This window comes from Camelus ferus, chromosome 18 (assembly GCF_009834535.1).
Source record: "Camelus ferus isolate YT-003-E chromosome 18, BCGSAC_Cfer_1.0, whole genome shotgun sequence".
NCBI classification, from domain to species: domain Eukaryota; kingdom Metazoa; phylum Chordata; class Mammalia; order Artiodactyla; family Camelidae; genus Camelus; species Camelus ferus.
In genome coordinates this window covers 32,347,299-32,362,946 of record NC_045713.1, presented here as the reverse complement: position 1 = coordinate 32,362,946, position 15,648 = coordinate 32,347,299, and the positions used below count along the sequence as shown (strand labels likewise).

The following is a 15,648-nucleotide window of genomic DNA, read 5'->3' as shown; positions in this document are numbered from 1 at the left end:
AGATGCCGGGGCAAGCCAAAAGAGCACATGTAAAACATAGCTTTCCCTAGAGTTCTGTAAAAAGAATTCATATTACATCAGGTATACATCAAGGTGGCCACACCAGTCGTTTACAGTAGTTTACAATTTAGTTGACTGATACTCCGTTCTGAACGTACAGCACCCATGCTGAAGTGGATGATAATTATTTTCAATAACACCTTTTTGTCAGTTTTTACCTTTCCCCATCCCCAAAGAGGCATTCATCCCTTTGACAGGTAAGATACTCTGTTTCTCTTCCTCGCCTAGAAAGATCTTTACTCTTTGGAAGTGAGAAGATATTTATGACAGCTACAGGTATAAGTCAAAAGATATTAGACTGTTTCTATATACTATGTAATATGGTAGACACCAGCCCCATTGGCAATTTAAACTTAAATTTATTGAAATTAAGTGCAATTTAAAATTCAGTTCCGTAGCCACATTAGCCACATTTCAAATGCTCCATAGCCACATGTGTGTATTGGCACAGCTACAGAGCTTTTCCATAATCATGAGAAGTTCGACTAGAAAGTGCTAGTCTGGGCATAATTAGTGCCACTTTGGGCATCTGTTCGAGTGACCAACAACCAGAATTCTTTAATCTGGATCAATTATTTCTTTGTCAAGATCTACATAGGACAGAACTGCCATGTCTTTGACACTTGAGCTTTCAATACTGGGCCATCTGTCTTTGCTCAAGAACTTTCTCTCTAACTAGCCTTTTATCTTTTTCCCAAAAACCTGAAGTGATTATCAAAATTCAATATGGCAGTTCATAAATTAAGCACATTCATATCTCTAGGAATTTAGTCTCAAATTATTATTGATATTAAATGCATTCTTTGGAGGAGAGACATTCATTATCTCAGCTGGTTTCTTTGAAGATTTTTCTACTCTCAAATATGTTGTAGTTTCCCTACCTGTTTGGTACTGTTGAGTTCTAGGCTATCTCTCACACCTCTGCTTTACTCCTTTAATTGACCAATTAGGATTAGAAATGTGAAAAACAGACAATAGTAGTTTCCTGTTCATATCAGTTACCAGGAAGACATATTATGTGGACTTCACCAAAAATACTTTTCAGAACTCTGCAATCATCAACACAAACTGTGACACCAGATATCAGCTGGAACAAACTTACTGGAAAGTAATTAGTGTTTTTCAAATATAATCATCTGGTTTTTAATCTCTTGAGCTTGGTTTGATCATCATTGGGGGATTCGTTGTCCTGGGGATACTTTATTTCCTATAATGAAACCTAATTTTATCTTTTTTTTTTTTTAGAAGTTCAACATGGCATGTCAAACGCCACCAGAAACTTCATATTTAATGTATTACTGCTATTTCCCAATTACAACCTTGGGAAGTGCATTGCTGGTTATTTTACTTTCTACCAGATGAAGAAATGGTGCTCCTGCAGAAAAACCTCCTGCCCACTTAAATTGTAGTAAAGCAAGTAAGTATCTTGAGGGTTCCTAAGTCTCTAGGAAATTAGTCCCAGGCTCAGCCCATGAAAGATGTGGGGAATCTGCCCTTATTGCAAACAAGAAAGTCAGGACACATGTTCAGTACGCATTGTTTTACAGGACTGAGGAAAAGCCTTTGTAAATATAATGATGCCTCAAAGGCAAATCCAAGGTAAGTGTAAAGTAGTCATCAGATACAGAAGTCAGAGCTACTAATAATCAACCACCTGGTAACTTTACATTCATGATGTTAAATCTTTATGATCTCAAGTTATCTGTGTTTATATTCATTTTGAGGAATCTGACTCTATGCCTCATGTCACACAACTTTTACGGACCAGAACCGGGATTCAAAGTGTAGGTTCTTCCATTGCATAATGCAGTTCACCTACAGGAAAGAACCTCCAGGGGACAAATTTGTATCATAATTGCATTGTATTTACTTCTGTTACCTCCCACCACCATCACCCCTCACAATCACACACACTTACCTGCCCACAACTTATTTGAAGGAATGGATAAAAAATTCCACCCCTTAGTGTCTAATATAGTATTTAAAACATGGAGGAACTCAACTGTTTTAAATAAATAGATAAAAGTTGGGATGTAGTGATGGGATGATAAAGAGCAGTAGGATGGGGGAAGAGAGGCAGAAAGAAGAAGAACAGTACTGCAGATCTGGGTAAATGAAAAGGATAAAAATTCATCTTAAACTCAGAAATCCCTAAGGGTGTCACTCTGTCATTTATTAGATAATTCTTAAAATATCTTATTTTGTCAAGAGTGAGGAGAGTGAGAAAGGAAGGAGTAGTACTTAGTAAGCCAAGTCCTACCTAGAACAGTAGTCGGTGACCTCAAAGGGAAGTTGTGTATTCAAACAGTTCTAAACTATAGGACGGTAAACTTTCAGGGGTGGGACAATGTGGAAAAAAATGGAAAGGAAAAGTTAAATGTAAAATTTAGTGACTTGGAAAGCCATGCTATTACTGAGTGTCCATAGAACCTGGGACTGTTTCTGTACAGTAATGCAGCAGGCTTCCAGCTTCTCCAGATCCTCTCTAACAATTGTCATTTTCCTTTTTAATTATTATTCTAGCCTTCCTAGTAGGTGTGAAATTGTATCTCATTGTTGTTTCAATTTTCATTTCTTTAATGATCAATGATATTGAACATCTTTTCATGTGCTTATTGTCCATTTGTATGTCTTCTTTGTAGAAATGTCTATTCAAATTCTTTGCCCATTTTTAAATTGGGCTGTTTGCCTTTATAATTTCTGGATACTAGACCTTTCTCTGTTATGCGGTGTGCAAAGATTTTCTCCCATTCTGTGGGCTTTTACTTTCTTGATAGTGTCCTTTGATGCACAATCGTCTTTAATTTCAATGAAGTCCAGTTTATCTATTGCTTATTTGATTGCTTGTACACTTTAGGTGTCAAATCACTGCTTAATCAAAACTCACAGAGACTTACTCCAATGTTTTCTCCTAAGACGTTTATAGTTTTAGCTGTTATATTTTAAGTTTTTAGTTGATTTTTGCATAAGGTATGATAGGGTTCCAGCTTGATTCTTTTGGATATCCAGTTGTTCCATCACTCTTCATTTAAAGCACTATGAATTTCCCTCACTGAATTGACTTGGCATTTTTGTTAAAATCAATTGACCTTAGAAGTATGGGTTTATTTCTGGATTCTCAGTTGTATTCTATTGATATATATGTTTATCTTTATGCCAGTACCACACCCATCTTGATTACTTTAGCTTTGTAGTGAGTTTTGAAATTGGAACATGTTACTTTGCAATTCCATATACATTTAAGAATTAGCTTTTCTTTACACAAGAAAAACAAACCTAGTAGGATTTTTACTGAGATTGCTTTAATTTTATAGAACAATTTAAAAAGATTTAACATTTTTACTGTTTTTAGTTTTACAATCTGTAAAGTTGGTACATTCCTTTACTTATTTAGTTCTACCATCCATTTTTAACTTAGGTCTTCCTTATGTTTACTTAATTCTGTTTAGTAGTTATTGGTTTAGAGATATGCAAATATATTGTTAGCTTTATTCCTTCCTATCTTCTGATACTGTTATAAATAGTATCACTTTTTGAGGTGTCATTTTTATTGTTTGTTGCTGATATAGAGAAATACAGTTAAAAGAGTTTATTTTTATATATTAAGCTTGCTAAGTTATTTTATTAACTTTAATAATCTATGTGAGGGGGGAGGGTATAGCTCAAGTGGTAGAGCACATGCTTAGCATGCACGAGGTCCTGGGTTCAACTCCCAGTACCTCCTCTAAAAACAAATGGACTTGACTACCCCCCCCACCCACAAAAATAAAATAATTAAATAATACAACAATAAATAAATTAAATATTTTAAAAATAATAATCTATGTGTAGATTGCTTTTTATTTTCAATGTATACATTCAAAGCAGATGCTAATAGTGTATTTCTTTTCCAATCATATGTATTTATTTCCTGTTCTTGACTGACTGCTTTGTCAAGGATATATAGTTGAAACTGGATCAAAGTGGTGATAACAGACATCCAGTTTTGTTCCAATTTCACAGTGAACGTTTTCCACTGAAATTGTGCCCCTATGTCACTCAGCTTTTATAAGCCAGAATTGGGACTCAAAAGATCCCAGTTCCCTGGATTAAGGAAGTTTCTTTCTATCACACGTTTGGTAAGAGTTTTTTCAATTATGAATAATTTTTCAATTTTATCTGATGCTTTTTATTGCTTCTATTGAGACATGTAAATGATTTTTCTTTTTGTTCTACTAAATCACATATTTATTCTATTAAATTACATAGTGAATTATATAGGCTGAATTTATAATATTAAATAATAAATTAAATAATAAATGGAATAACTGTGCAATGAGATGTTCTTTGGGAAGAATTTTAATTATTGATCATATTTCTTTAATAAAGATAAGATCATTTGGGTATTCTATTAATAATTTGGAGAGAGGATTTAATAGAGTTTTTGTAAGATCATTCATTCCACCTAAATTTTCAAATGTATAGGAGTAAATTTTCTCATAGTATCACATGGTATTTTTAACACCTGTAAGTTCTATAGTGATATCCCCATTTTCATTCATGATATTACTAATTTTTTCCATTTGTATTTTTTTCTTGACCAGTATTACTAGAGGTTTATTAACTATATTAGCCTTTTCAAAAAAGTCTTTCATATTTATTGATTCTTTCTATTCTGTTTGTTTTCTAACATTAATTTATGTTCTTTGTTACTTTCTGCTACATGATCCATTTGGGGGTTTTATTTTCTAACATCATGTGTTTTTAAATCATTTATTCTCAGTCTGTATTCTTTTCATGATGTATATCAGTGGTTTGGGAGGTTTTTGGTTTTTTGTTTTTTGTTTTTGTTTTTTTTTTTTTTTTTGCTTAAATTCTCTGAGTTTCTTGCATCTGTGACTTGGCATCTCAGTACTTTTGGAAAATCCTCTTCTTGAGAAGGCAACAGTTCTGAGAAGAACAAGTCGGAAGGCAGAATTATCCCTTGGGCACTTGATGTTGTATAAAAAGAAGGAAAACTAGCATAAGTTAAGTGTATTGCAGAAACAAAAGGTTATCAGGGAATCAGAAAACTATATCCATACTACCACCACCACCACTATCTGCAGCAGAACCTTTATTTTACCCTACCAACAGAAATAGCTTTCATAAAGTAAGCAGCCAAGTAATTAGCTCAAAATCATCATCGTTACTCCATAAAATGATTATTTTGATGATCCATGAAAATTCAAAACAATTCACAACAGGGATAGCCAACATTCATACAAAACGAGGTATGACAAGACAAAAAATAAAAATGAAACATGAGAAAATAGTCTTGTAAAAACCACAGAGATAACTTAACTAGAAATATACATACAGTGGATGCAAGGCAAGGGAGCAAATGGGTTGATACTACATGGAGGGAGTGGTCTTTACTGTACTATTAGTTCAATTTCACTTTAGGTTTGCAGATTTTAGAAATTGTAACATGGAGGGAAAACAAGTTCAAGAAGACTACCAAGAGTATAGTATACTACTTTAAGTTCAAATTTTAAAATTGTAATATTATTTACTGAAATATATATGTGCGTGTATATATATTTGTGTGTGTGTATGACGGCCACTTGTATCTATGTAAAATAGTGATGCAGAAAATGATTCATCTTAGTGGTTACCTCTGGAGGATAGAAAAGTGAAGGAAAACATTAAGTATTCACAAATTATTTGGAAACTTTTCATTTGGGGGAGCTAGGTTTATAGATTCCATTATGATATTATGCTTACAATTTATACATATAAGCTTCTGTATGAATCAAGTATTTTTAAAACATAATTCTAAAGTGTGAAGAATGGAAAAGATGAACCAATACTAGGCGTGATGGTCTACGCAGAAATCTAAAAGAATCCCCTTATAAATTATTAGACTTTGTAAGAGTTTAATGTGGTAGATGAATGAAAAATAAACACAAACATAAAGTTCAATTGCATCTCTATACATCAACTACAAAAACTTATAAAATATGATCCTAAAAAAAGAGAGTTCAGTAGCCAAATATGAAACATTCTTAATGCTGGTAAAAACATTAGGATGCATGTACCTTTTCAAATTAGTGTTTTTGTTTCCTTCAGGTATATACCCAGGAGTGGAATCACTGGATCATATGGTGGTTCTATTCTTAATTTCTTGAGGCACCTTCACATTATTTTCCACAGTGGATGTACCAATTTACATTTCCACCAACAGTAATCAAAATAGTATGGTGACGTACACAAAAATAGACGTATAGATCAATGGAACAGAGTAGAGAAGCCAGAAATAAACTCAGGCATATATGGTCAATCAATTTATGACCAAAAAGAGAAAAATATAAAATGGAAGAAAAGACAGTTTTTTCAATAAGTGATGCTGGGAAAATTGGACAACCTACTTACAAAAGAATGAAATTACAACATTTCTCACAACATACACAAAAATAAACTCAAAATGGATGAAAGACCCAAATATAAGACCAGAACCCATATGTATCTCTTTTTATCTCTGATGAGTTAAAAATAGCACTTTACCTCTGTGATCTTCCTCCCCCAAACCTCCGAATAAGACTAGTCTAATTATGACAAAAAAAAAAAAAAAAATCAGACAAATCCTAATTGAGAGACATCTTACAAAACTGTTAATGTCATCAAAAATAAGGAAAACCTGAGAAACCATTACTACCAAGAGGAACTTAGAGAGACATGAATACTAAATGTAATGTGGATTCTGCATTGGATCATGGATCAAAAAAAGAACATTACATTTTAAAAATCTAGGAAATTTGAATAAATCAGGGACTTTGATTAATAATAATGTTCGTTAATTATAACATGTACCTTACTAATGTATGTTGTTAATAATTAGGGAAACAAGAGTGCAGGTATATGAAATTCTCTATATTCTCTTTGCAATTTTTCTGTTAAGTATAAAACCATTTAAAATTTTTTTTAAAGGAGGGTGACTTTCTAATTTTCTTGTGACAGGAATTCTGTTCTTTTTACTCATTAACTTCTCAAGAAAGTTCAAAATGTGTCAACTAATGGTCATTTTTACTTTTTATAAACATTATCTTTTGCTAGGGTATTTGCACTCTAATACTTTCTTTTAATTGTCAGTTTAAGGTTTCACACTTCTGAAATGATTTGAAGCCTAGTTTTCATGACATGCAATCATTATTAAACATATACATAAATATATTAACATTTATAAGCTTACTTGATTAACATATATTTATGAAGATCAGTCTCCAAAATTCGTTGTTCAAATGGTATTTTTGTAAAAAGATAATCACTTCTCTCACTCTAAATATTTTACTTGTCTCAATTTAACCTAATATTTCATTTTATCCTATATTCCTTCCTCTTGATTGTCTCCTTAGGCCTTGTTTATGGTGTCAGTGTTCTACAGTAAGATATCTCTCCCTCTTTTTTTTTTTTTTTTGCAGTCTCATATAGTGCAAAGAATATTTATTCTATGGAAGAACAAATGATTGGAAAGTATATGATTATGATGAGTACCACAGGCTTTATTTTTCTTCTCTTGCTTTTGTTTTTGGACACTACTTTGTGGAAATTAAGAACATTTTTCAATCAATACATTTACTTTGGTATCTATAAGACATTCAGAAAGGTGAGTAATTAAGCATAGATCTTAAGAATAACTCTAAGGAAATGGAACAATGGGCCTAAAAACCCTGTATCTACATACGAATATATCAGTTACTGAATAAAAGAAAAATGCGTCCACAGAAATATATTTTCTTAAAACTTATTGAGGTATAATTTACCTACAATAAACTGCATTCACTTTGTTCGTTTCAAGGAACCAAATTGTCTCCATTAACCTTCTCTATTGTTTGGCTTTTTCTCTTTCATTGATTTATTTTGGTTTTTATTTTTATCATTTCCTTGCTTCTATTCACTTTTGTTTTACATTTCTCCTTTTCTTCTAGATTTTTTTATGGGAAGCCCGAAGCATTCTCTTTAGGTGTTTCTTTTTTCCTTATACATAAACATTTAAAGCTAAATAAACATCTCCCTATAAACAGCGCTCTAGCCGTACCCTGAAAAAAATTGATTTCTTATATATTACTAGCCCTCAAATGTTCAAAGTATTTCCTAATTTTCTGTTGTGATTTCTTTTTTGGATGCATGGGTTACCTAAAAGTCTGTAGATTAATTTCCAAATATTTGGGAGTTTGCTAGATACAGTATTATTGAGTCAACTTAATTGCTTTATGGTTAAAGAAACATTCTATATTCAATCCTTTAAAATCCATTGATAGTTGTTCTATAGCTCAGAATATGATCAGTCTTCATGATGTGCCATGTGCACTTGAAATAAGTGCATTTTTCATTTGTTTTGTTATAAGGTCCTATTAATATCAACTAGGTTATGGTGATTGATGGTATTGTTTACACAACCTAGTTGTTAACTGGTATTTTTGTCTGACTGATCTATCAATTGCTAAGAAAAGGGTCTAAGATTCTGATCCTGATTGTAAGTTTATTTATTTCTTCCTTTAATTATGTTGATTGTTTCTTTATGTATTTTAAGTATCTATCAATAAACATTTATTATTGTATGTCTTCCTGAATTGAATTATAAAATATCACTCTATCTCTGGTAATATTCTTTGTCTTCAAATAAGTTTCTTCTGGTACTACCATGGCACCTCCAGTCTTCCTACGCTTACATTTGCATGGTGTATCATTTTACATCCAGTTATTTTCAAACTTCTGTGACTCACTGTAAACAGCATGTAGTTGGGTCTTAATGCTATTCTTTCTAGTAGTCTCTGACTTCTAAAACTGAGAGTTCAGTCATTTATATGGTTGAAATTTTATCTACCACCTTTATTGTTCGGTTTGTTTGTCCCTTCTGTTTTTTGTGTCTCTGCTTTCCCATTCCTGCCTTGCCTTGGATTACTTGAATATATATGGAATTCCATCTTGATTTTTCAATTGAATTTTTAGCTGTGTTTCTTTGCATTGCCTTTAGTGTCTGGTATAGTGTTTACAAAATATATACTTAATTTTTTTTTTTAGGGTTTATATTGTAAAATGTAGAAAACATGAAACTGTGTGTCCGTTTCTACCATTCACTGTTTTTAATGCTATAGTTGTCATGTGTCTTACATCTATATATGTCCTTAACATTTTTAACCATGAAAAATTATACTGTAATTTTACCTTAAAACATCATTTGTTTCAAAGTAATTAATAGGAAAAATGCTTTTATGGTTACCTAGATATTTAAAATCTCTGGTGCCATTCATTCTTTCCTGAATATGAGCTTTCTTCTATCCTTTCCCTTTAAGTTGAAAACTTTCATCATTTATTTTGGTGAAAAATTGGAGAAGAAATATCTTCATCTTCATTTACCTGAAAATATCTTTATTTTTATTCTTGAAGTATATTTTTTTGCTTTTTTCCAGAAGTCTGGGTTAATAGTAGTTGGGTGTTTTTCTCAGCACTTCTAACAATGTCATTTCACTGTCTTCTGGCTTATTTTAATTCAGAAAAGAATATGGCAGTCATTCAAATTATTGTTCTGTTTTATAAAATACATATGTTTTTCTTTGGGTGTCTTCAAGAGTTTCTGTTTATCTTTCATTTCCTCCTGTTTGACTATAATGTACCAAGGCATGATGCCCACTTGGATAAGCTGGAACCATATTTTCCAGACCTCCTTTCTTGTACTGTTTCAGTTTAGAGTTGGTCAAACAAGAAATTCATATGAGATTTTGAAGGCAGAATCTAAGCAGCAACACCTTACTCTCTTAAAATCATTGTGATTAGTGACAGTGAAAAATAGATATAGAGGTGCCAGTGGAATCCAGCTTGTTCATGCTCTCCCCCAGTTTACATCCAGTTCTTCTTCGAACTGCTTGCCCTGCTAACTGGCAGGCAACCAAGCTCTAATGCAGAAACAATAGCCATCTGTATGCCTCTATACAAGCTTTCCTTCAAAGTCCCGTCCACAAGTTGTAAGTGGCTGGCTTCCAACTTCCCTGGCAGGTTCTGATTTCTATACCTGCACCAGTGCTACAAAATATCTGTTTCGTGATTTTTCTCTGATTCACCAATTCTCTCTACTTGTCATACATTTATTTAGATTTTCTATTACTTCTTGAGTCACTTGTAGTAATTTTTGTGTTTGAAATCTTTATGATTTCATCTATCTAATTTATTTGGCCTGCAATTGTTCATAGTGTTCCTTTATAATCCCTTTCTATTTTCATATAAAGTCATTAATAATATCCCCTTATTTCTAAGAAAAAAATTTATCTTGGTCATTCTAGATAAAGTTTTGTAAATTTTGCTCATCTTTGTGGAGAGTCAACTGGGTTCATTGGTTGTCTCTATTTTTTAAATTTTCTACTTTATTAGTTTCTTCTCTAATGTTTATTACTTCCCTCCTTTTGTTTGCTTTAGGTTTAACCTGCCCTTCTTTTTCAAGTGTCTAAATGTGGAAAATTATGTTCTTGATTTGAGATCTTTATTTTTTAAACATATGTTTTTAGAGCTATAAGTTTCCCTCTAAGCATTAATTTAACTGCATTCCATAAGTTCTGTTATGTCTTAATTTTCATTCATCTCAAAGAATTTTCTAATTTCTCTTGTTATCTCTTACTTGATCCACTGATTATCTTGCAATGTTTCTTAATTTCCACATGTTTATGTGTTTCCTTTGTTATTGATTTATAAATTTCATTGTATTGTCATCAGAGAACATACTTTGTATTATTTCAATCCCTGTAAATTTGTTTGTTTGATGACCTAGCATATGGTCTGTCCTGGAAAATGTTCGGTGGGCACTTGAGAAGAATACATCTTCTGCTATTGTTGAATATAGTGTTCTAAAGATGTCTGTTAGGTCTAGTTGGTTTAAAGTGTTGTTTGGTTCATCTTCTTAGTTCTCCTAGTAATTGGGAGTGGGTACTGAAGTCTCCAATTATTATTGTTGTATTGTCTCTTTCATGTCTGCCATTTTATGCCTCATATATTTTGAGACTCTGTTCTTAGCTGTATATGTGTTTAAAATTTTATGCCTTCATGATGGAATAACCTTTTATCATTATGAAATGTCCCTCTTTATTTCTAACATGTTTTACTTTCAATCAGTTTGTGCCTTTGAATGTAAAGTGAGTTTCTTGTAGTCAGTTGTATTAGGGTTCTCCAGAGAAATAGAAGCACTAGGATGATAGTGTGTGTGTGCACTTTTGTGCATCCCATAGATTTTGTATGGTTGTGTTCTCATTGTCATTTTTCTCAAGGTTTTTTTGGGATTAACATACACACTACTATATATAAAATAGATAAAAAAAAAAAACAAGGAAGTGCTGTATAGCACAGGAAACTCAGTATCTTTTAATAACCTATAATGGAAAACAATCTGAAAAAGAATAGATATATGTATATGTATAACTGAATCATTTTGCTTTATACCTTAAACTAACACAGCATTATAAATCAACTATACTTCAATTAAAAATAAATCTTTTTAATGTTAAGGTTATGAAAATATAAGAAAAACTAACTGCTCTAGATAAAAGGAGATAGGAGGCATGAAAACTGATGATACTGAGAGGTCCTGAATGAGACCAGAAAAAAATCATTTTTACTATATAAAATATATACTGTATATCTTGTCACTATCACTTTTTTCTGCTTCTCAGGGGTTTACTTATTTCATTTTACTTTTATTTCTAGTTTCTTCTTGTAGAAGTTTGGATCATTTAGAGTTTTATCCTTCTCAGTATAAATATTTACTTATATAATTCTCTCCCTAGGCACTGCTTTAGCTGCATCTTACAAATTTTGGTATAGTGTGTTACATTGTGTTTTAATTTTATTATCTTCTAAGCATTCTAATATCTTTTGATTCTTTCTGTGTGTATCGTTATTTACAAAATGTGCTGTTTAACTTGTAAATATTTCAAAATTACCTAGCTATCATTCTGCTATTAACTATAATTTTTTTTACTGTTTTTGGAATACCTATTCCATCTTCATAAATTTATGAAGAGTTATATTATGGCCCAGAATATATCTCTATCTTGACATAAGTTCCTAGTGTACTTGAAAGAAAGCATAGTCTGCTCTTTTTGGGTGCAATATTCTTTACATGTAAACTAGATCAAGTTGTTTGATAATATTGTTCAGTTCTATATCCTTACTGTTTTTTATCAACCTATTCTACCAATTGTCAAGAGATTAGTGTTAGAGACCCTAAGGATGACAGAGGATTTTCCTATTTCTCCTTTAGTTTTTCAGTTTTGGCCTTATGTATTTAGAGACTCAGATATTAGATGCATGTGCATTTAGGATTATTAGGTCCTATTAATGAATTGGTCTTTTATCATTATATAGTTTCCTTTTTTTTTTTATCTCTGGTGATGCTCTGCTCTAAAATTTACTTTGAGATATATATATATATATACATATATACACGTATATATATATATACTACACATATATATATATATATATATATATATATGTAAAACCTCGCTTACCAAATCTTTTGTATATGTTTTGCATGTTTCTTTTTTATTATTTGGTTTTAACTTGTTTATATTATTGTGTTTAAATGGGTTTCTTGTAGAAAACATATTTGACTTTGCCTTTTTCTATTCGATCTGACAATCTCTGCCTTTTAATAGGAGAATTTAGGACACTTATCACTAATGTAATTTTTATGTGGTTGGTCTTTAACTCACTATTCTTGCTTTTTATTTTCTATTGTTTTCACATCTATACTTTGTGGGGTTTTTCCTCCTTTCATGTCTTCTTTTGGATTAACTGTATTTTTATGAATCAGTTGTGTCTCCACCATTGACTGATTAGCTCAATCTCCTAGTTTTAACAATGTTAATTCTTCCAATCCATGAGCATGAAATATCTTTCAATTTGTCGTGTCTTCTTCAGTTTCTTTCATCAATGTCTTACAGTATATAGGAATTTCACCACTTTGGTTAAATTTATTCTTAGGTATTTTATTCTTCTTTATGTAAATAGGAATGTGATTGTTTTCTTAATTTCACTTTCTGATAGTTATTAGCATATAGAAACACAAGAGGTTTTGTATATTAATTTTATATCCTGCAACTTTACTAAATTTATTAGTTCTCCTTATGATTTTAGCTCTTTATTGAATTTCTCTTTGTTAATATATTGTTTTCCTGATTTCACTGACTTGTCTGTTTGTGTTCTCATGTGGCTCACTCTTTAAAGCAATTATTTTGAATTTTTTGTCAGGTAATTTTAAAATCTCTATTTATTTGGAATCAGTTAATTGACATTTATTCTATTCCTTTGGTGCTGTCATATTTCCTTGATTTTTTGTGTTCTTTGTGACCTTGTGTAGATGTCTATACATTAGTAGGAGCAGTTATCTCCTCCAGGTTTTAGGACTGGCTTAGGTAGGGAAAGACCTTCACCTATATATGGGTGCAAGGGCGCCAGCTGGGTAGAGTGCAGCAGAAGCTCTGGCTCAGGATGGGAGTGTTACACAGTGGCATAAATTCTGGTCAGCTCCATCAGCTGAATTTAGCATTATTAAAGATTGCAAATGTCTTTGGCAGTGAAGTCTTCCCTAGCAGTGGTGAGAGCTGCTGATGTCCTCAACAATAAAGGAGTCTTCATGCTCTCTTTTTCTCTTAAGGAGGAAAGTTACAGGAAAAAAGTTTCTCATTGGTGCCAATATATGCCAGGCTAGGGGATGGGTTGACACAGCTAAAATGTATCCTCTGCTTTTCTATGTGGCCATCCTTGGGTTTTGTGCTCCACTGGGTTGCTGCAGCTTCCTTATTGTACTCCAGAGCCCTCCCAGAGCTATTTTCTCTGCAGCTATTTGTTAAATCATTGGGTTTTGGCGGGGAGGGTACGAGTGAGCAGTGCGGCTTTGTAATCCAACATCATGTAGCATCACTTTCCATTGTCTCTTGTGAAAAGTCAGGTGTTAATCTTATCAGGAATCTCTTACGACAAGAGTTTTTCTCTTGCTGATTTCAAGACTTTCTCCTTGTCTTTGGCATTAGCATTTTTTATGATATGCTTGTGGGCAGATCTATTTGTGTTCATCCTACTTGGCATTCACTAAGCTCTAGGTGTGGAGATTAATGTTTTTCATCAAATTAGGAATGTTTCCAGCCATTTCTCCTCCAAAATTTTTCTGCTTCCTTCTCTATTTTCCATTTGACATTCCCATTATGTATCTGTTGCTGAAATTAATAGTGCCCCATATTTCTCTGAGGTGGTGTTCATTTTTCTTGATTCTTTTTTCTCTCCACCCTTCAGATTTCATATTCTCTTTCTGACTATCTACAAGTTTTCTAATTCTTTCTTCTGCCAGTTGAAAACTACAGTTGAGCCCCATAATGAGTTTTTCATTTCAGTTATTATTCTTTTCAATTCCAGAACTTCTATTTGATTCTTTTTAATCATTTCTGTCTTGTTACTGATATTCTCTCTTTGATAAACATTGCCATTATACCTCCCTTTACACCCTCAGGCATGGTTCCTTTACTTTGAAAATATTTGTAATGATTACTTTGAAGCCTTTGTCTGTTAAATCTGACATGTGATGGTTTTTATAGGCAGTTTCTGTTACCTGCTTTTTTCAGGTGTATGGGACACAGTTTCTATTGCTTTTCATGTCTTTTTTTCTTTTTCTTTTTTCTTTTTTTTTTTTTTTTTTTGCTAAACTCTGAATATTTAAAATAGGTAAATTATGTGGAGTACTATCCTTCCACAGGGACTTTTTGCTGTTTGCTAGTTTTTAGTAACTGTCTAGGCTGTTTTAGTGAAGTCTATTTTTCTTGTAATGCGAAGTCTCTGATGTTGTTTCTCAAGTGACACAGACCTGAGCATGGGCACAGTCATTCTGTAATAATAGTGATTTTTACAGGACTCTCTGACTGTCTCTCCATTACTGTACCCAGCTGTTAAGCTTCACTAATTGCTGGCTTATTTCTGTATTGTTTTCAACAATGCCCTAAGGCATAAGTTGCTCCACAGACTAATTCAGTTAAATTTGGGCTCCTTTGCAGTAGTTAGAGATAAGTGTACAGGATTTGTTCTTGCCCCAGAAGGGCTCTTCATAGCTATTTCTTTCCCTGGTTCTCTCGCCTATGGTTGATTTATATCTCTAATAAAGCTACCAGTCATTTCTTTAACTGCTTTACATTAAACATCCATTGTTTTGAGAGGATCCTTAGGCTTGAATTTCCCCACACTGTCTTAAATAAAGACAGTTCTATGGGGTAGAACATATGCCCTCTCTTTTTTACAGCCAAAATCTACCCCTGGGAAAAACCTCTGAGCCGTGTCTCCAAAGCTGTGGACAGGGACAGTGGTGTGCTTCTCACTTGAGGGACATCTCTACTTCAGGAGCTGGGTGCTCAGTAGGGGATAGTAATCTCTGGTCTTCTTGGCTTGCCCCTTCCAGCATGAAGTTTCTGCCTTAAGAGTGAATTAGAGCCCCGTATACCACACCAACACAAAGTAGAGCCTCCACCCCATGTGCGGGGCTGGGTGGATGAAGGGAACTTCAAATATGCAATTACACTCACCCAGAATATAGCCTCT

The 15,648-nt window shown here is 32.7% G+C and overlaps 1 protein-coding gene across 1 annotated transcript in view; it reads left to right on the top strand.

The window, feature by feature from the left end:
• The window catches only part of LOC102510113 (ATP-binding cassette sub-family A member 3), a 79,178-nt gene that overhangs the window by 48,180 nt on the left and 15,350 nt on the right, over positions 1-15,648 (top strand). Inside the window, 3 exon segments of the mRNA XM_032460902.1 lie at positions 1,306-1,450; positions 1,452-1,481; positions 7,510-7,684. Coding sequence (XP_032316793.1) covers positions 1,306-1,450; positions 1,452-1,481; positions 7,510-7,684 — 350 coding nt within the window.